General features: G+C 40.0%; 1 protein-coding gene across 1 annotated transcript in view; it reads left to right on the top strand.

Moving 5' to 3' along the window:
• Positions 1-19,275, top strand: part of NEB (nebulin) — a 98,105-nt gene that overhangs the window by 55,452 nt on the left and 23,378 nt on the right. The window contains exons 90-117 of the mRNA XM_062498733.1: positions 163-270; positions 532-639; positions 1,216-1,323; positions 1,836-1,940; positions 2,030-2,134; positions 2,325-2,423; positions 2,617-2,727; positions 2,881-2,985; positions 3,207-3,311; positions 3,584-3,688; positions 4,758-4,862; positions 5,132-5,236; positions 5,699-5,803; positions 5,999-6,103; positions 7,719-7,823; positions 10,026-10,130; positions 10,232-10,339; positions 11,621-11,725; positions 12,601-12,705; positions 12,821-12,925; positions 13,498-13,602; positions 13,690-13,800; positions 14,007-14,117; positions 14,564-14,665; positions 14,780-14,878; positions 17,316-17,426; positions 17,566-17,670; positions 18,472-18,576. Coding sequence (XP_062354717.1) covers positions 163-270; positions 532-639; positions 1,216-1,323; positions 1,836-1,940; positions 2,030-2,134; positions 2,325-2,423; positions 2,617-2,727; positions 2,881-2,985; positions 3,207-3,311; positions 3,584-3,688; positions 4,758-4,862; positions 5,132-5,236; positions 5,699-5,803; positions 5,999-6,103; positions 7,719-7,823; positions 10,026-10,130; positions 10,232-10,339; positions 11,621-11,725; positions 12,601-12,705; positions 12,821-12,925; positions 13,498-13,602; positions 13,690-13,800; positions 14,007-14,117; positions 14,564-14,665; positions 14,780-14,878; positions 17,316-17,426; positions 17,566-17,670; positions 18,472-18,576 — 2,961 coding nt within the window. The remainder of the gene's footprint in view (positions 1-162; positions 271-531; positions 640-1,215; positions 1,324-1,835; positions 1,941-2,029; positions 2,135-2,324; positions 2,424-2,616; positions 2,728-2,880; positions 2,986-3,206; positions 3,312-3,583; positions 3,689-4,757; positions 4,863-5,131; positions 5,237-5,698; positions 5,804-5,998; positions 6,104-7,718; positions 7,824-10,025; positions 10,131-10,231; positions 10,340-11,620; positions 11,726-12,600; positions 12,706-12,820; positions 12,926-13,497; positions 13,603-13,689; positions 13,801-14,006; positions 14,118-14,563; positions 14,666-14,779; positions 14,879-17,315; positions 17,427-17,565; positions 17,671-18,471; positions 18,577-19,275) is intronic.

Raw genomic sequence — 19,275 nt, 5'->3', positions numbered from 1 at the left:
AATCATTGTTGATTATCTACACCTTATTGCAGACACAATCACTAAAATCATTAATTGTCTGAAGCCAAAATACTTTAATCCAGTTTTTTAGGAACAATTCCCATTGTATGCAAACAAAACATCCTGTGAGAGAACGTGACGATGACTTTTTCTCTTTCCCAGGCAGTCTATCGTGGTGATTACAAGAAGAATGTCCAAGGCAAGATGATCCCTACTGATAAAACAATAGATTTGGAGCGGGCATATAATGCAAACAAAATACAGAGTGAGGTAAGTCAAAAACTTTGGGCTCCACAGCATTTGTGATGCTGAAAAACCAAATTGTCTGGTTTTAGCTTTTCAGGTGAAGCTGCATGCCACTGCTCTGAAATGAAAGTGGGAAAATACCCTCATTTGAGCTATAAAAGTGCATTTTAATGCAGAGATGGGGGAAATATTTTACCACTTGTGGTTAAGAGATTTCTGAGGTTGCGGGATTTTCCCCTCCAGTATTGCTGGCGTTGGTACACAGTCTCTCTCTCCCTCTTGCAGAATTTGTATCGCTGGGCTGGTGTGAATGCTCTGCCCACTGGGTACAGCCTTCCCACGGACACCCCGAACTTCCAGCATGCCAAACACGTCCAGCACATCGGCAGTGATGTAAGTCAGGCACTAAACCCTTCTACACCATGGGAGTTGTCTTGGTTGGAAAGACAGGTGTCTGCTGAGAAAGGCAGGAGCCTCTCCTTGAAATGGAAAATGTAAACCACATCTCTCCAAATTATTATAATTTTGAAATTAAGGGGCTCTCAGGCAAAGATATGGGAATAACAGTTCTTTACTATGAAAAATTAAAATAAAAATACAGTATTACAAGAAACAAACCCAAATTACTGTCAGAGTGAGAATCCAAGCTGCCCCCGTCAGTCACTCAGGGTGTTGGAGCAGTCCCATTAAATGGTGGCTGCATCCTCCTGCAGTGACAGATGTGCTTCTGTTGGAGCAGTGCTCCTGGGGAAGGTGCAGGTTTCCTCCAAAGCTCCAGTGATGATGTGGAAGGGTCTGGTTTTCCTCTGGGATCCAGTGGGAAAAGGCTGCTCTGATGTTCCAAATCCCAGATTTGATCTGGGTAGGAAATGCTTGGCTCCTTTTTACAGCATAAATTGCTGTCAGAGCTGCAGTGTAGCCACATCCATAATCAAATTTAGTTTCTGTGTGTTTTTGTATTTCTTATAGCTGAAATATAAAGAAGCCTATGAGCACATGAAAGCCAAGGGCTACACTCTGGGACCTAAAGATGTTTGCTTTGAAAATGTGAGGAAAGTCAATCAAGTCATTAATGAGGTACAGTAAATACATGTATTTGCTTTCAGTTGTGTATGCAGTGCCCGAAATATGCATAATGAGAGTACGTTGACTGGCAAGTTGTAGAATCCCTCTTGTTTGAGGCTTTTTTAGTTATTTAGAGAAGTATCCATCAAGAATGATGAGGAATCATTGATCCAGGTTGAAACTGTTACCATAATAAAAAAGTGCAGCCTAATTTTATTAGCAGTGATTAAAGTTGCATAGAAATTATTATATAAAATTGGGTCACAATAGTTTTAGGTTTTATGTATATTTACTCACTTCTTTGATCATGGGCTTTAATAGCGTGGAAATTAATCAAATGTATTTACATGTTTTCAGGATTAGAGTCTGAGATTTCCAGAATTTATCAAAAACAATTAATGGAAAATCTTTGCCTGGATTGAAAATAGCAGTTTGTGTAAGAAGTGCTTACGCTGTGCTGAGCCTCTTTGCCATTTCAAGGTTCTGAGCTGTGTTAAAATGCAGAATGTTGTCTCTTGTGACAGAGGCTGTACAGGGCAACGTACCACAAGAACAAGGACAAGATCCACACCACCCCCGACACGCCCGAAATCCGCCAAGTCAGAGCCACCCAGGAGGCCGTCAGTGATGTAGGTGCCCTCCTAACAGAACAACTGAAGAAACTGAGATTATTCCACGTCCAAACACGTGAAATGCTGTTCTGTTCCTTGCTTTCCAGCTGATCTACAAGTCAGATTTCTTCAAGATGCAGGGCCACCTGATCTCCCTGCCCTACACCCCTCATGTGCTGCACTGTCGCTACGTTGGGGACATCACCAGTGACGTAAGCAGCTGCTGCTCACACACCTGCTCAGAGCTCCAAAACCTCTCTGCTCAGAGTGACATCGGGTTTCTCTCACTTCCTTTCTATTCTGGAACAACAACAAAAAAATAATGCTTTTTATCTCTGTGTTTAAGGACTGATGATTGAAATGTTCCCAAAAGTCGACTGTTGATTTTAATTTCTCTCGTAGATTAAATACAAAGAGGACCTGAGGTGGTTGAAGGGCTTGGGTTGTTTCCTGTATGACACTCCTGACATGGTCCGTGCCCGTGAGCTCCGCAAGCTCTGGGTAAGACTTTTCCTCTGGGAACTGAGCTTGACAACAATGGATTTATTTCTGTGCATTCAGGAAGTGAAGCCCAGGAAAATGAGCAAAGAATGAGAGAATTTTGTGCTGTGCAGCCAATTCCTTGTTTCAAAACACTATTGGGTTGCACTGTAAAATTTCCTTTATTAATATTGCTATTGCTTTTCCTTTTCAGTCTAATTATATCTACACAAGCACTGCTAAGAAAATGTGGCCTAAATTCAAGGTGGTGTTAGATACTCCTGGATACAGAGCAGTGCAGGAGCTAAAAACTCATCTGAGCGAGGTAAATTCTGTTATTCCTGCACAATTTTGTAGCTGTAATTAACCCCTCCCTGTGTTTTACTGGAATAGATGAGATGTTATAATAGCAAAGCTGTGATTTTGCACCTTCTGAATAATAGCAGAAGAAATAATTCCTGGACCTGTCTTTTTCCAGCTGGTTTACAGAGCTGCTGGCAATGAGCTGAAGACAAAATACACTTCCATCCTTGATACACCTGACTTCATAAGAGCCAAGACAGGACAGAAAATACAGAGCCAGGTGAAAAAATCGTGCTGATATAAAAATCAATAAAGGAATCCTTCTTAATATATTGTTAAATTACAGCAAAAGCTTTCCAGGCCATTTTGAAGCAGTGTAGGATTCCTAGAAATTGGTGGTCATGTCTATAGTGTGAATTTACAGCTTTTTTCCAGAGACATAAGGTAGAATTTAGTAGAAGTGTGGGGGTTTTTTGATTATTTTCTTCTTTCTTGCTGCAGTACTTGTACGTGGAACTTGCCACGAAGGAGAGACCCCACCATCATGCTGATGGCCAGACTCAAGCCTTTACACATGCCAGGAATGTCAAGGACATGATCAGTGAGGTAAAATCTTCTTTTCTGATTTGTTGCCACTCTGCTGAACTCTTTAGAAGTTTTCTTTCTAATTTTACTGGTAATTTCAAGGCTCAAATGTGTTTAGCCTTCGTTTATTTTTATCTCTCTTATACTTTAGTTCCACATTTCCTTTGTAAGTTCTGGCAAAATAAAACATTCTGAAAATGTTCTAGGATTTGATAAAACAAGCATTTTTTTGCAGATAGGCAAATACTTCTAAAATTGTAATGATGACTCTTTCCTTTTGTTGTCCGTCTTAGAAAAAGTACAAAACCCAGTATGAGAAGATGAAGGACAAATACACCCCTGTCCCTGATACCCCAGTGCTGATCAGAGCCAAGAGAGCCTACCTGAATGCCAGTGATGTGAGTACTCCAGGAACACCCCACTGCTGCTTTTCCTTGGATTTTCCATGAAAAGAACAGGAAAAAGATCAGTGGGGAACAAACATGCAAAGCACAGAATATCTCAGTGCTCCCATCAAAGGAGCCTCTTTATTTGCATGTCCATTTCCATTTGAAATTAGGAACATTATCAAATTTTGATTTGATTCCACTGCAGTGCCTTTTTTTTTTCCAATTTTTATAATTCATTTTCATTTCCCATTGCACTGAAGTGTGGCTGTGCAACAAAAGAAAACCAGATTTAAAATAATTTGCTTACACATCAACTCTCCAAATAGAGCAGACTGGTGATTGATGCTGGGGCCAGGACAGAATAACTTTGATCAGCTTTTTCATCTCAGTTTTGTGTTAGAAGTAAACTGCCCTGTCACTGGGAATGTGTTCATTTTTTAATTCAGAAGTAGATTAAAGAGAAAAATTACCTGAGTTGCTGCACAGGAGGTTGTTAAGGTGAAATCGATTTTTTCAAGCGTGGAATAGTTATTTGTGATTTAAGGCAATTTAAAAATGTTCATTTGTGAGAGCTTTTTCCATATATTTCAGAACCAGCAGGATGTGAAAGGATGTGTGCAGGGCTGGTGCTTTGTTCTAGGTTTTATTTAATGTGATTTTAAAATACTGCCAAGGAGCATCCCAGCTCTTCTGCGCACGGGCAGAGAATGTCTTTCTCCACACACTGGGATGATCTTCCTGCTCCTAGGGGAGGGCAGGGAAGAAGGGAAAAGTAGATTTTTATGCCAGAGGAGGCACCTGTGCTATCCTAGAGAACACTCCTGTGATGCAGGGATGTTTTTTCCTCAGTCTGAAAGTGAATTGGGTGAAATGCTCTGTAATTTTCACCACAAGTCTCAGTAAAATTACAACTGATTGTAGGAAATTGCAGCCTCCAAAAATTCCTCAGGGCTTACATTGGTATGTCAGACAGCAACATATCCCTGGATGTCATTCCTGAGAAGTGAGAAATTGAACTGAAACAATTCCTGGCACATTAATCCCTTCTTTTGTGTTTTTTTTTTTTTTTCCTTCCCAGCTGCGCTACAAAGAAGCCTTTGAGAACACCAAGGGCAAATACCACACGGTGAAGGATGCTCTGGACATTGTCTACCACAGGAAGGTCACTGATGACATCAGCAGTGTATGTACAGCATCTTCTTTCCTTAACAACCTAAAATAGGCCACTGAGCCTTTTGTTCCATCCCAGTATGTCAAATAATTAGGAAAATATCAGCATGATCAGTGTTGATTTCTGTCTTTCTCTGAAATATTGATTGCTGTTGATGTTGCAAACTAATCTCATTTCCACTCTTTTAGTTCTGCTATTTCAGGGGGAATAAAACCCAAAAAAACAGAACTACTGTATGTTCTGGAGTGTTCTCTTACTTAATTCTTCCATTGTCTCTGTAGGTGAAATATAAGGAGAATTACATGAGCCAGCTGGGAATCTGGAGATCTATCCCAGACCGGCCCGAGCACTTCCACCACCGCCTGGTCACGGATGCCATCAGTGATGTGAGTTCCAGCAGCTCCTGCGTGCAGAAAAATGCTTTCCAGAATGAACCCAAACCTCTTTCTCAACAAAGGGAAAGAAGCTGAAATTGTTCAGTGATTTACAATTTGCTTTGGCAGGTCTGGGAACTGAGAGAATCATGGTTAAAGCTGCAGCACATTCCCTTGCCAAATTAACAGTCTTAATTAATTTCAGTTGTATTTGCTTAGATTTGTTTAGCCCTGTAACAGCCTTTAATTGTGTATTTCTGTACATACACAATAACCCTTACCTGTACATTATTTGTGATTTACAGCACAGCTAATAGCAGCTTATGTGTGTGAATAAACTGAGTCCATCACAAAAATAGGAGAAACTGATTTATTTTCTAATGGATGTAACTCTCTTTGCCACAGCTTGTGCTGAGGTTCATTTCAGCGCTGATTATCTGCTTAAAAGTGAATATTTTTACTTCTTTTCTAAAGGTTAAATACAAGGAAGACCTGGAATGGCTCAAAGGAACTGGCTGCTATGTGTGGGATACTCCAAGTTTTGTCCTGGCAGAAAAGAATAAAGTGCTCTACAGTGGGGTGAGTGAAACACTCTGAATTGTTGCTGAATTAATTTGCTGTCCATTAACAGCAATTTGTTGTTGGTAGAAAAGTTAAACTCACAAATGCAATAATTCCACTTTTTTTTTTTTTGCCTTGAATTCTCTCTAAAATCACTTCTTCTTTGGACTAACACGGGGTGGGTTTTGTGTGTTTGCTTTCCTTCGGCTCCAGTGTAAGTACAAGGAGAATTTTGAGAAGACCAAGTCCAAGTTCAAGTACGTGGCTGACTCTCCAAGCAATGAACATTTTAAATATGCAACTCAGCTGATGGATATGGTAAGTAAAGATTTCTGTAGGCTCAGGCTGTAGTAGCTGGTCTGTGAGTAAATACAGAACTGGAGGTTGTCCTTCCTTATAATCAGACTTAAAGATGCTTTAAGATCAGACTGAAGTCACGAAAGACAAGATTGTTGTCTGAATTTCTGAATATTAGGTTTGCAGAAGCCCAGGAAGTGAAATCCCCACCCCTGTTCATTCATTTTTCATGGCAAAGGAGCTTTTCCTTTGCTGACTTTAATAATGCTGCTGTTACAGTAACCCTGAGTGTTGGTTTCCATCTCAGGAAGGTGTGGAGAGAATTCCAATTGCTCTGCTAGAACATGATCAAATCTTTATTGGTATTAGGAAGACAGGGCTGTGTCTGAAATTGCCACAGCTCGTTTAATTTCAGTGACTTTGCCTGTAATTTTTCTCTCTACAAATTTTTCTACAAATTTTTCTACTTTTCTCTCTACAACTTTTCTACTCTACAACTCAATTTTTTCTTATTTTCCTCCTGTAGTGCTAAAGAAACAATTGACACAACCTAATAATTAATAAGCACCCCTGGGTTTAAAATTCAAATCACTCCTGGGGTTCGTAGGAATAGTGCTCTACACCCCAGGACAAACTCCATGGAAAATATCATGTTCAGGATGATTCCCATCAGCTTGGAGTTGGAATAACACATCAAAAATAGCACATCAAAATCTGATGCTTTTCATTAAAGAAGCAGATATTAAGTTTATATCTTAATATTTCATTCTTTTTCACCAGCCATTGTGTTGTATCATTACCTGTCAGTAAGTTTATTACTGTGTTAGCTATTCTAGGTAAGAAAAGTTGTTTCACAACAAATACCAGAATTTTAATCAAGATTGTTCAGTCTTATTATTGTTCATAGAGCAAAGAAGGAAAAAAATCAATATCAGAAACATAAATGGGTAAAATGTTGCCAATGGGAGCTCCATATATTGAAATGAACTTGCCTAAATATCTTCTGTTATATAAGTGATGTTTTTTTCAATAACATCTCGTTGTGTTTTCTTTGGACTCAACTCAGGAATCTACAGCACAGGGTTGCTTCTGCAGTTACTTTTCATGAAGAAATTCAGTCATAAAATTGCTTATTGAAGGGATGGAATAGAGACATCCTTGAGTTGTAGGCCCTCCATAAGCAATATGGAAATGCAATATGGGAGCAATATAGAAATATAGAAGTTGGAAATATTCTCCCTATTTTTTTGGGGGGGGGGGGGGGGGGCCTTGGTTTGGGGTTGGGTTTTTTTTAGTTTGTTGGGTTTTTTTGTTTTTTGGGGGTTTTTTGGTTGATTTGTTTTTTTGAGGTTATTTTGTTGTTTTTTTGTTTGGTTTGGGTTGGATTGTTTTTTTTGTTTTGAGTTTTTTTGTTGGGGTTTTTTTGTTGGGGCTTTTTTGTTGTGTTTTGTCTTTTTTGTTTTTTTTTTTTTGTTTTGGGTTTTTTTTCTGTTTGGTTTTTTGTTTTGTTTTGATTTTTAATTAATTTTTCTCTTTTGAACATGACCTTCAACCCCAGCCTTTAAAGAGCTTACACCAGTGATCTCCCTATATCTTAACTCTCTCTTATTACACTGTATTGTGCCATTCTGAGCAGAAATTATATAAAGCAGCCTATGAGAAGCTCAAAGATAGGTACAGCGTTATTGTGGATGATCCCAGGAATCTGCTGGCCAAGTGGGGCAGCACTCTGAGCAGTCAGGTACTGTGGGGGCACCTGGAGCAGCTCTGTGTGCCACCTCCACACCCAGCAGTGTCACAGCACTGTGGTACCCTGATGTTTCTTCATCCGGTCACTCAGTCTCCATCCTGCCACCCAAAAAGGAGCCACTTTTTGTGTGAGCTGCTCTGTCCATCTGTCCTGTATGTACTTCCATTGTTGTGCATCAATGGACATCGGGAGTCCCATCCTTCTTGAAGTCATTGCTGAGGTTTAAAAAAAAAAAAAATAAAGCAGGATCAAGCGTTTATTGTTTAATTTCCTCTCTTTTCAAATTGTTTTACTCATTTCTAGATAAAGCTACAAGGATATATTTACCTTAATCTCTAATTTACTCTCATCTCCCCCCAAAAAATTCATCATTTCCTTAATGTGAGAGCAGGAAAATTTGTTAATATTTAATCTTGGCAGTGCTAAATATTCAGATGTGAATTGTATGCACATGTGGATGAATACATACATCACCTTGCCTAAATCTCTCCACTCTCCAAGTGCCTGGGATCTAGAGCTGTGTCACTGTTCATGTTGTTCATGGGTCTCTCTTGTCCTTGGTTGCCATTTGCATGGACAGAAAAGCTATAAATCCTTTGCCAAGATGCTCCTGCAGCACGGATGCAATGAAATTCTGAGGCCAGATATGCTGACAGCACTCTACAACACATACCTGTGGAGCCAGGTAATCTGCAGAGCTGCTGCTCTAGGACAACTTAGATACCCACTGTAGCTGCTTGGACTTAGCATTTTTACTGCTCCCTCTATTTCCATGGACTTCCCAAAGCTCCCTCAATGTGCTTAATGCTGGCTGTGAGAAAATAAACTGAATATCTGAAACAGTATTTGCTCATTTGGACATCACTCAGCTCAGGCTGAGCTTGTCCCCATTTCCTTCTTTCATTATAAACAATTGGTATGGATTGCACATATTTATATATATAAAAAAATTCCATATATTTCAGATATTGGATGTTAGCTCTTCCTGATATCTCCCTAACCCAGCTCTCATTCTGACACCATTTCTTGGCCTGGCCACTTTTGATAACCCCAGATCCTTAAATCAGGAAGAGCATGATGGATTTGCCAGGGAGATTCCAACATTTATCTCCCACAGTGCCCAGAATGGTGTCAGACACAGAGCAGTTATTTCTGCTCTGAAATCACAGCTCCTGGCAGTCAGTTCACCCTCTGCAGGGGGAAAAATCATTCCTGATAGTGAATTGGAAGATAAATGATAGACTGGAAATGCAACAGTGGAAAACAATTCTGTCAGAGGGAATTGTAATTCTTTGTTGCTGCCCATGCCAATAGTGACAGTCTTCAGTAATAAATTACTGAAGGTTTTTCAGACATTTTTGTTCCATTTTTCTGTGGATTTCTATTCTTTCACTAAAACCTCCTTGCAGGTAACTTTGAGTATGTTTGAATTAAAAAAAAAAAAGAAGTGTCTGACCTGCATGTCCCCCCCAAGTTCACTTTGTGTTACCATTGATTATTTGTTCATCATTTTTCATATTTTGTCTGTCGAAGTCCCATTTCAAATGCATGGTTTTATTTTCTGATAAAGGGTTAAGCATGAAAATTCTTTATTTAAAAAATGTGTTCTAACCTTTTCCAGTTGCCTTGAGGCTGCCTACAATAAATTCCCATCCTTGATGAACCTATTCTCACTGAACTCTGTGAAAAAAGGTTTAGAAACCTGAGCAGGGCAAGGTGATCTTTAAGAAAATCATTACCAAGGCACAAATCCTGCTGCCAGAGCCTTGAAAATATCCTGGTATTGTGATATATTTGATAATGTTTTTATCTCCTGCTGTGTGAGATTATTTACATTTCACTCTGATCACAGAATCATTAAGGTTGGAAAAGACCTCCAAGATCACCAAATCCAAGTTTCAACTGGATATGAATATTTTAAAATGAAATTTAGAAGTCTCTGGTCTGCAAGGATTGATTTTTTTAGGTCAGTGCTGGAGATTTTAGCTTGAAATAACCATAAAATTGATCAGACCAACACACAGGCAGCCTCCTAGGCAAGGAAGGGATTTACAATTCAGCTCATGGTGCATGTTCTGCTTTCTTTGGCTTTGTGGGAGGGTTTTGCAATTTTATCTGGAGATATAACCTCACCTCTAGAAGAGGTTTTGTCCTGCTCTGTGTGATTAACTTGGAGCCTTTCCCCATCTCCAGATTCAGTACAAGAAGGATTATGAGAAGAAGAAAGGCAAATACACCACAGTTCTGGATACTCCAGAATATTTACGCACCACAAAGGTCAACAAACAGATCAGTGACGTAAGTGTGGATCCTTTGGAGTGGGATAATCACCCCCAGGGAATTTCCAGCTGGCACCGAGGACTCCAAGAAATAATCCAACCTCCACTTTGTCCCTTCAGATTATTTACAAGCTGGAATACAACAAAGCCAAGCCCAAGGGCTACACCACCATCCAGGACACGCCGATGCTGCTGCACGTGCGCAAGGTCAAGGACAGGATCAGCGACGTGAGTAAATAAGAACCACACAAAAATTCACCTTTTAACTTGACAGCCAATGTTTGGAACTCCTATGTAATGCTGTCAGTGAAGATCATCACCTTCTTAGAAAATACTGGCCTGTAAAACTATCTGCATTCAGTGCTTTTTCAAAACCCAGTTTTTCAGGAAGTTTTTCACAGAGTTTTCTTCTGGAGCTCTTGGAACATTTTGTTGCTGGGGCAAACCATCCCTCACTAGAAATAAAAGTCATGAGCTGGAAGTGATCTCTAAATCATTAATTTGGAAAGGTTGTTTTCTGGGGTTTTTTTTGGTTTTTTTTTTTTTGAGTCTTGAATAAAATAATTCATGTATTGCTGTGTTTATTAATTTCTTATACGGATGCTGTGAGTATGTAAGGTAAATATTCTGATCTAAAATAAATACATTTTGATTCTGGGGCAAGAGAAAAGTAAGAAGGAGAGAGAAAGGAAGAGGGAGTGGATAGAATAACACAGAATTTAGGATTCCTGCTCCTAATTCCTTCTCCTACCCTTTCTCTGTCCTTTGTTTTGTTGTTCCTTAGGTATCCATGAGGATACAGAACTTCTGAAACTCAGTGTAGTACTGTCAGAATGAGTAGCCTGAATCTCATCCAGATGCTCCATGGATTTCTACATAAGTAGTAAATCCAGGAGGAAAAAAAGAACAGTTTTTATCCAGATACTAAACTGGATCATTGAGAGACAGAGATGTGAATCGAAGGACATTTTTAAAGTTCCGAACGGAGCGCTGAGATTCTCTGAAGGAGTTTTCAGTTAGTGTAACTATCAGAAAATAACTTTCTTCAAAGGATTTCTTTTGGCTGCAAAAAACTAGAGGTATTCAGAATCACTGGTCATGAACAGATTTTGGTCCATCTGTTAATCTTAGTTTGATTTTAATCTGTACCTCGTGGTGAGTTAAACCTGCCACATTTTCTATTTCAAGAGAAGTGCTGCTGGAGAAGACCCTCCTTCAGGCAGGTGCTTGATATCCAGTTGTATCTATAGAATTTATTTTTCATGGAATCCCAGAATTATTTAGGTTGGAAAAGTCCCCCAAGACCATTAAATCCAAGGTGTGCCCAACCCTCACCTCATCACCAGCCCAGAGCCCTGACTCTGATTTTCTGAGTGCCACCTCCAGCCATTTCCTCCTATTAAGATTTTATCCGGACAGGAGCAACTTTAATTAGGTTTTTCCTATTTGGATGCTTTTCCTGTTGATGCTGATCTTTGTAAACAGTTTTCCATCTTTGTCTTTCTTTAGTTGAAATACAAAGAAATGTATGAGAGGAGCAAATCTCGCTGCAACGTCGTGGCAGATTCAGTTCACATCAAAACTCCCAGGCATGCCTACAAACTGAACAGCAACGTGAGTTCTGTCCTGTTCATGTTTTAATTTTATTCTGCAGGGTGTTGGGAACTGGCAGTGGAAGCCACAAGGAATTATTTCCACAAGTAGTTATTCCACAATAAATTAAATTCCACTGATTTTTTTGGGAATCACTTCTAATCCTTACGCTGCTGGAATAAAATGTGGTTTAATTTATTTCATGCTGAAGTGCTCACTCTGGTGAGTTGTCCTTGAGGTTCTTGTATGTCACACATCCCATTCTTCCAGCTGTCCTCTGTTTTCCTGGCAGAGACACAACTGTCCCAGGAAATCCATGGGATGATGCTGTGGGAGACAAAGCAAAGCTTCATGGAAAGCTTCCCTGTGCTTTCTGTTACTGGTGCCCAACACCCATTTCAGCAGAAGAATCTGAAAGCTCTCCCCTTCTCCAAAGTCAGGACATATTTCAGTCCTTCATATTCCCTTCTCCACCTTCATCTTCCCTTCTCCACCTTCATATTCCCTTCCCCACCTTCATATTCCCTTTTCCACCTTCATATTCCCTTCTCCACCTTCATATTCCCTTCTCCACCTTCATCTTCCCTTCTCCACCTTCATATTCCCTTCCCCACCTTCATATTCCCTTTTCCACATTCATATTCCCTTCTCTACCTTCATATTCCCTTCTCCACCTTCATATTCCCTTCTCCACATTCATATTCCTTTCTCCACTCAGCAGTGGAAAATCTGCAGTGACTGGGCTGTTCCTGACCCAGAGAAATGCCCTCATCTGGTGCAGAAATATTTTCTTACCTCTTCTCACAGACCAGAAGACAATTGGCCTCTGTATGTTGTGTGTGCAAAGTACCCAATTTCCAATGAACTCTTCCTGTTTGGTTTTTCCCTGTACACAGCTGGATTATAAGAAGAAATATGAAGCAGCCAAAGCCCACTGGCACCTGATTGCTGACAGGCCTGACTTTGTCCAAGCAGCCAAGTCCTCTCTGCAGCAGAGTGATGTAAGAAAATCAGAATACTCTGAATATTCCCTTTTCCCATCTCTCCTATTCAGATTTTTTTAAAAATTGGAGAAGATCAGAGACTCACTTACCTTTTATTTTTTTCTTCCTGCAGTACGAATACAAACTGGACCGGGAATTCCTCAAGGGGTGCAAGCTCTCTGTCACAGATGACAAAAACACAGTGTTGGCCTTAAATAATGCCATCCTGGCCAGTGATGTAAGCACTGAACACATCTTTCCTCTCCAAGTTCTCTACTAGCACTTTACTCACTGCTTAACTGTTCTGTTGCAAATATAATTGGATTAACAACGAAGCTTCGAACAGTCGTGCTCAGTCTCACTTCATTATTTGATTTATTTAATTAACAAATTGACTGTATAAATTGAGAATAAATTTGGTCCTGTAAAATCCTCTGGCCTGGTTCATGGATTAAATTAATATCGAAGTTAACATGGCCTGAGCACCCCTGGACCTTACACCCAGGTGCATCTCTGCGTTCCTGATATTGAAATGGAAGTGACTGGAGAAAACGTGGGAATAGCACAAAATATCTTTAATATAATAACACAAAAATATTTAATAATTACTAACAGTATATTTTAAAAATTCCAATGAGAACCATTGGAATTAGGATTGATATTAGTATGGATTGGGTTGTAAAATGTCAAAATATGGGATTTTCTGCAAAATTCTGCAGTAACAAGCAAACACAAGTGTACTAATTCCTTTTGATTCTGCCAGAAGACAAAATGCACATTATTCAAACCGATCACTTCCCTTCCTGCTAGATAAAATACAAAGAGAAGCACAACAAATCCCGTGGGACTTACCATGTTGTTCCAGACACCCCTCAGATCCTGCTGGCTAAGAACGTCAGCTCTCTGGTGTCTGAGGTAAGAATCCATTTATTAATTGATTGATTGAATTCCATCCCATCCTGGAGCTGCTGGGTTTTACCTGGTGTTCCCCTGTGCTGGCAGAACAAGTACAAAGAGCAGAGCAAGAAGCAGCTGCCCCATGGCTCTTTCACCACCCTGCCCGAGACCAGGGACACTGTCCATGTGAAGGAGGTGACCAAGAACGTCAGTGAGGTGAGCTCAGACTCAGCTCATCACCCCCAAAGCTGAGCTTTTCTAATCCCAACCCCAAAAGCTGCAGCCCTACACATTTTGGGAATGAGGTGACTCCTCTTTATCCACCTACAGCAGTTTCAAGGAGCTTTTTTTCCAAGTTTTACTGGCATTTCTCTCCGTGTGATGTTAAAAAACTCACATGTGGCCCTTGTTGTTCTTGGCAGACAAACTACAAAAAGAAGTTTGTGAAGGAGAAAGGTAAATCAAATTATTCTGTCATGCTGGAACCTCCTGAGGTGAAACATGCCATGGAAGTTGCTAAAAACCAGAGCACAGTAAGTTTGCCTCTTTTCCCATTAATTTAGGAGGTTGTGTAAGCAAACTCAGCTGGAAAAAACCGAGTTTATGTATTTCGGAATTTCCTCCCGGCCTCCATGCTCAGGTGTGATTTTAAAAGATAAAGGTACAAATATTTACAACTATGAAATTGCACTGAAATAAGGGATTTGTAATTAAACCCCCTTGTAGGACTTAAACCCCATTGTAGGATTTCAAGTAATCTGGTGGAAATCACATCTAATAACTTTTTTAAATCCCTTCAAATACAGGCAGAATTTCCCGTATTTATTTCTTGCAAAACTAGATTCCCAGATCCATGCCTTGTGAATTGATTTCCAAAACAAACCCATGCACTTTCTCACGTTGCTGTGTCCTTGCTTGGTGTATTCCTAGTGGTTAAACCTCATTAATTTTCTTTCCTCTGTCTTTTTCCATGGGTTAGATCGAATACAAGAAAGATGCCAAATCCAAACTCCACTACACACCCATAGCAGATCGACCAGATATTAAGAAAGCAACTCAGGCTGCCAAATTAATCAGCAATGTGAGTGATTTTAAGCCTTCTGTATAATCCTTTAGCATTAATTTAATTACAAAATCCAGTAGGATAATGAAAGGGGGGTTTCCTGGCTCCTAAAGGATTTCTTTTTGTTATTAGATTGAATATAAGAAGCGTGGAGCAGCAGGTGTGGGTGTGACCATGCTGGGACGTCCAGACATTGAACTGGCCAAAGAGGTGTCCAAACTGACCAGCCAGGTAAGGGCAAAATGAAAACTTGGTGAAACTCAAAGCTGTGAGGGAAATGAGACATGGAATTAAGTTACAGAGTGATGTCATGATTATAATTGAAATTAATCCCAAGTTAGGGGGGAAATGGAAAGGAAGAGTACCAGTACAAATTTGTATTTCTTTGTTAAACTTTCCTACTGTTGTTAATGCAGATATAAAACCTTTTAAAGATGATGCTGACATAAATACTGAAGCTGAAGTGTTTGCCCTGTTCTTTTTTGTCTTTTTTGGGTATTGGCTTTACCAGAACCAGCTTTTACCTGACTCTTATTTTCCATCCTTTGAACGGACACTTTGATTTCTTCAACCACTTTCTTTTTCCTTTGTATCTTTAAAAGAGACTTGTGCCAGGACCTCAATCCTCTTGGTTCTTTCTCATCTCTTCAAGCTTGGATTCTGGATTTTTTTGCCTTTCTGACCTTCCTTTCTTGCTGCTGGTTGTAGGCAGAGTACCTCAAACAACACATGAGAGGCCACGGAGCTGCTTCCTATGACACCCCCTGGATGAGAACCTTTAAGAAAGCAAATATGCTAAGCAGTCATGTAAGAGAATTTTAATTAACTGCTATTAATGCCATTGTTGTGCATCTGTCTCTTGCTGGCATAATTTCTTGCAATTCTGCAGCACCACGTGAAGCTTTAAATGTCATTCTGCCCTTCATAACGGTATTGGAGCTTCCAGGTTTTTTTAATGGAAGGCTTCAGTGCACTCACATAATGTGAAAACTCACCTTTTCCACCCAAAAACCGAAAATTTGAGCTATTATTGTCCAAAAATAAAAAAAACCCAAACCCACAGGGAATTATATGTGTAAATATATGTGCTTGACCAACCTGAACAATGGTGCTGGTAATTTTTCGGTGGACAGTCACCAGAACTTCATTTTAACTCTTTAAACTTCTATTAAAACTTCATTTAAACTTCAATTAAACTACTTTGCTGGCTGGAATTTCCTAATGGAGGAGCAGGCTCTGACTGAATCAATCCCACTGAGAAGTGCAGCCTGTACCACTCTGAGGGCTCGTTGTTCCTTAGACTTTTTCCCACATCAAAACCTTTGGAAACTAGAAAACCAGAGCCTGGATTGCCCATTTGGAAGTGGCAGCAGACAGGTCTGTGCCATTTCAGTTTCACACATGTATTTCCAAGTGGAAAAAAAAAAAACCCTTATTTTTTTCCCATGTCTGGCTGTGTCTGCTGCCATGTTTGGATGTTGGAATGTCCACCACGGTGTCTGCAGGAAAACCAAGCATCTCCCCAGGAGAACCAAGGATTCTAACCTGATCTACAAGAAAAAGAAGAAGTTCTGTTTGTGCCCCTGCAGTGATGAGATCCTGGTTTTCCATTCTTTTTCTACTCTTGGTCTTTTAAACATTCTTTGCTGAGATAATTTTGGTTCTGAGGGAAAATGAGCTGCTGGAGGGGCAGTGAGGGAGCAAAGAATGGTTGGCATCAACTTTAAGAGATGTATTTTCTCTTGGACATATCTTCTCATAGACTTTGTAAAGTGTCGCGTCCACTTTGTTTGTCCAGTTGAGTTTTTTAGTTGGATTTTGTCTGTCTGGCTTGCCTGCTTTTAATTTTGTATTGATCTCCCAGCAAATCTTCTTTTGGATTTAAAAAACTCCCATTCCTGTCAGTATTCCTGTGCCTCCAGGCTGGATCTGCTGGATTCTGATGGCTCCCATTGCTGTGTTTGACTTGGCTGAAGCTGATGTGGTTTGGAAATGTTACTAATACTCTTGTAGAATCTAATTAATTATTTATCGTTAGTGATTAATTGTGTCACTGCTCTGTTTGTGATCGTTAATGTCCTCCTTTAATCCAGACAGAACACACTGTGTGCATAACAATGGGTAGAAAATTATTTGATGTATTGACACCTTCAGTGCTCTTAAGTCTTGAGGTTTTTAAAGCTCTTAATTCTCCAAGAAGCATATAAACTTTTTTTCTAAACACTCTTTCATATATTCTTACATTATTATATTTTATGTATTAATGTTATACGTAATACTGATGTAATTTTCCTGTATTTTACTCTTATTATACCTGTCTCTGTTTGTCTCTGTGAAACATCTTAAATCAATGGACCATTCACATCTGTGAAAAACTTTTCACCTCCAAGGGTGAGAATTTTGGCAACACAATTCTCTTGGCACTTTTATTCTTACAATGAGGAGATGTGACCTTTGCATCAGAAGAAAAAATCTTGTAAATACCAAATAGATGTAGATTTTCTTTCTATGTCAGGTCATTTTTGACACAATCTTTATTCCAGTGGATACTTTCAAGTTCCTGCACTTTTGTTCTTCTCCCAGCCAGCCCCACTGAAACAAGGCCTCTCTGCAGCCAAACCAGTGAGTCCTGCAGAGCACCTGTGACACCTGGCTGTTCTCTGTTTAGGTGAAATACAAGGAGAACTTCGCCAAAGAGTTGGGTAAAAAACCAAAATATGATTTGAAGGAGGCCAAGATCTACAAGACCCTGAAGGACGCCCACAACATGGCCAGCGAGGTACGTTCATTTTGGCTTTTCCTGGGAGGAAATCCCATCCCGCTCTCCCAAACCCCTCCTTTATGTGGTTAGAACTTCCCCAGGCCAGGCTGGACCAGCAGAGCCCCATCCTGATGGGTTTGACCCTCCTTCCCTGCAGGTGAAGTACAAGGCAGACCTGAAGAAGCTGCACAAGCCCGTCACGGACATGAAGGAGTCGCTGCTCATGAACCACGTGCTGAGCACGAGCCAGCTCGCCAGTGCTGTAAGCTCCGCGTGATCCCACAGCTCCCAGGGGTGGCAATTCCCTGGGGAATTCTCTGCTAACTCCTCCTGTAACAGCTGCTCCCTGTGCTGCCTCCGTGGGCATCACCTGGTAGTGATCTCTTCCTCCTTAACTGGTGCTTGTGCTCTGGGAAGGGAAATCTTCATTACCTGCACCACTGCTGATGTTTTGAACACTGATCATTTTTGCTGGATTGGTTCTTGATCCCATTTTAACTGATTGCAGGACTGCTAATGTTTTAAATCCTCTGATAATTTTTACTGGATTGGTACTTGATCCCATTTTTAACTGATCGCACTACACTAACGAATACCTTTTTTTTACTTTTTCCTTTTTTCTTTGTTCATTACTATATTTAATTTTTTTGTTTTTATCTGTTTTTTTTTTTTTTACTTAATGTTTGTTTAACACTCCCCTATTGTAAATCCACATAACTATTCCTAACAAAATAATTGGTAATGAGAAAAGGCAAAACCATTATTGCCTGGTACAGCTTTTTCATTACCCACTGTGTTTTCTCTCTTCTCTTTCTTTTTCTTCTTTTAATCCTGGTTTGGACAAAACCTTTATTGCAATCCAAATGACCATAAAAAATAACTATTCCCCCATATCTTTAACCCCCAATATCAATTCTAAACTTCTTGGTTTTTGTTTTACTTCTTGCATTTCTAATTTCTCTCTGATGTTCCATTGAAATGTTGCTTTGATTGGGCCTAAGAAGTAAATTTGCTGAGGGATTTTTTTTTTTGATTGAGATGATTTTTGACACCTTCCCTTCAGTACCAGTACAAGAAGCAGTATGAGAAGAGTAAGGGTCACTACCATGTGGTGCCAGATAATCTTGAACAGGTTCATCTCAGGGAAGCCTCAGAACTCCAGAGTCACGTAAGTTGGACGTGTTTGTCATTATCCCAACTGGGCACCAAATTCCATCAAAATCCTCCCAGTAAATCCTCCAGGCTGGGATATTCCTTGTGCCTCTCAGCACTGCACAGCTGGGGAAGGATCCAGGCAGCAAAAGCTTCACATTTCCAAGTCCAGAACACATAAAATACACAGATAAAATCTCTGTGTGGTTCCTTCATTCTAGAGCCAGCCCCCATTGCTCACCTCTGCTCTACCTGGATCTTTTTACACAGGAAAATACGTTTATTATACATTTATATAATTTATCAAATACATTTATCAGGGGGATTTATCTCTGGAGGAAAAAAAAAATGGACCTGGGAATTACAGAAACTGGGAACTGAAGGAATTAGGGTTGTTGCTGACAGTGGATTTCAGATTGCTTCATCCATTCCATGATCCAAAGGAGAGCTCTGCTCTCCTTTTCCTGCATCCAAAATGGCTTTAACCAAAACTATAAACATGCCTGGAGTTTTTCCCTCTGGAATAAAACAGTGGATCACTCCAGAGAAAATCACAGTCTGATTTGGCCTCTGATCCTCTCTGTTCCAAGTATTTCTTGGCTGCAAAGCAAGAGAGGAATTACTGCAAGAGCACCAATAGCTGATTGTTCTGATGCTTGGCACAGAATTCCAGAATGGTTTAGGGACATTTAGGATTATCCAGACCCAGCCCTGC

This window comes from Cinclus cinclus, chromosome 9, assembly GCF_963662255.1.
Source record: "Cinclus cinclus chromosome 9, bCinCin1.1, whole genome shotgun sequence".
Lineage (NCBI taxonomy): Eukaryota > Metazoa > Chordata > Aves > Passeriformes > Cinclidae > Cinclus > Cinclus cinclus.
This window is presented reverse-complemented; position numbering and strand designations above follow the sequence as displayed.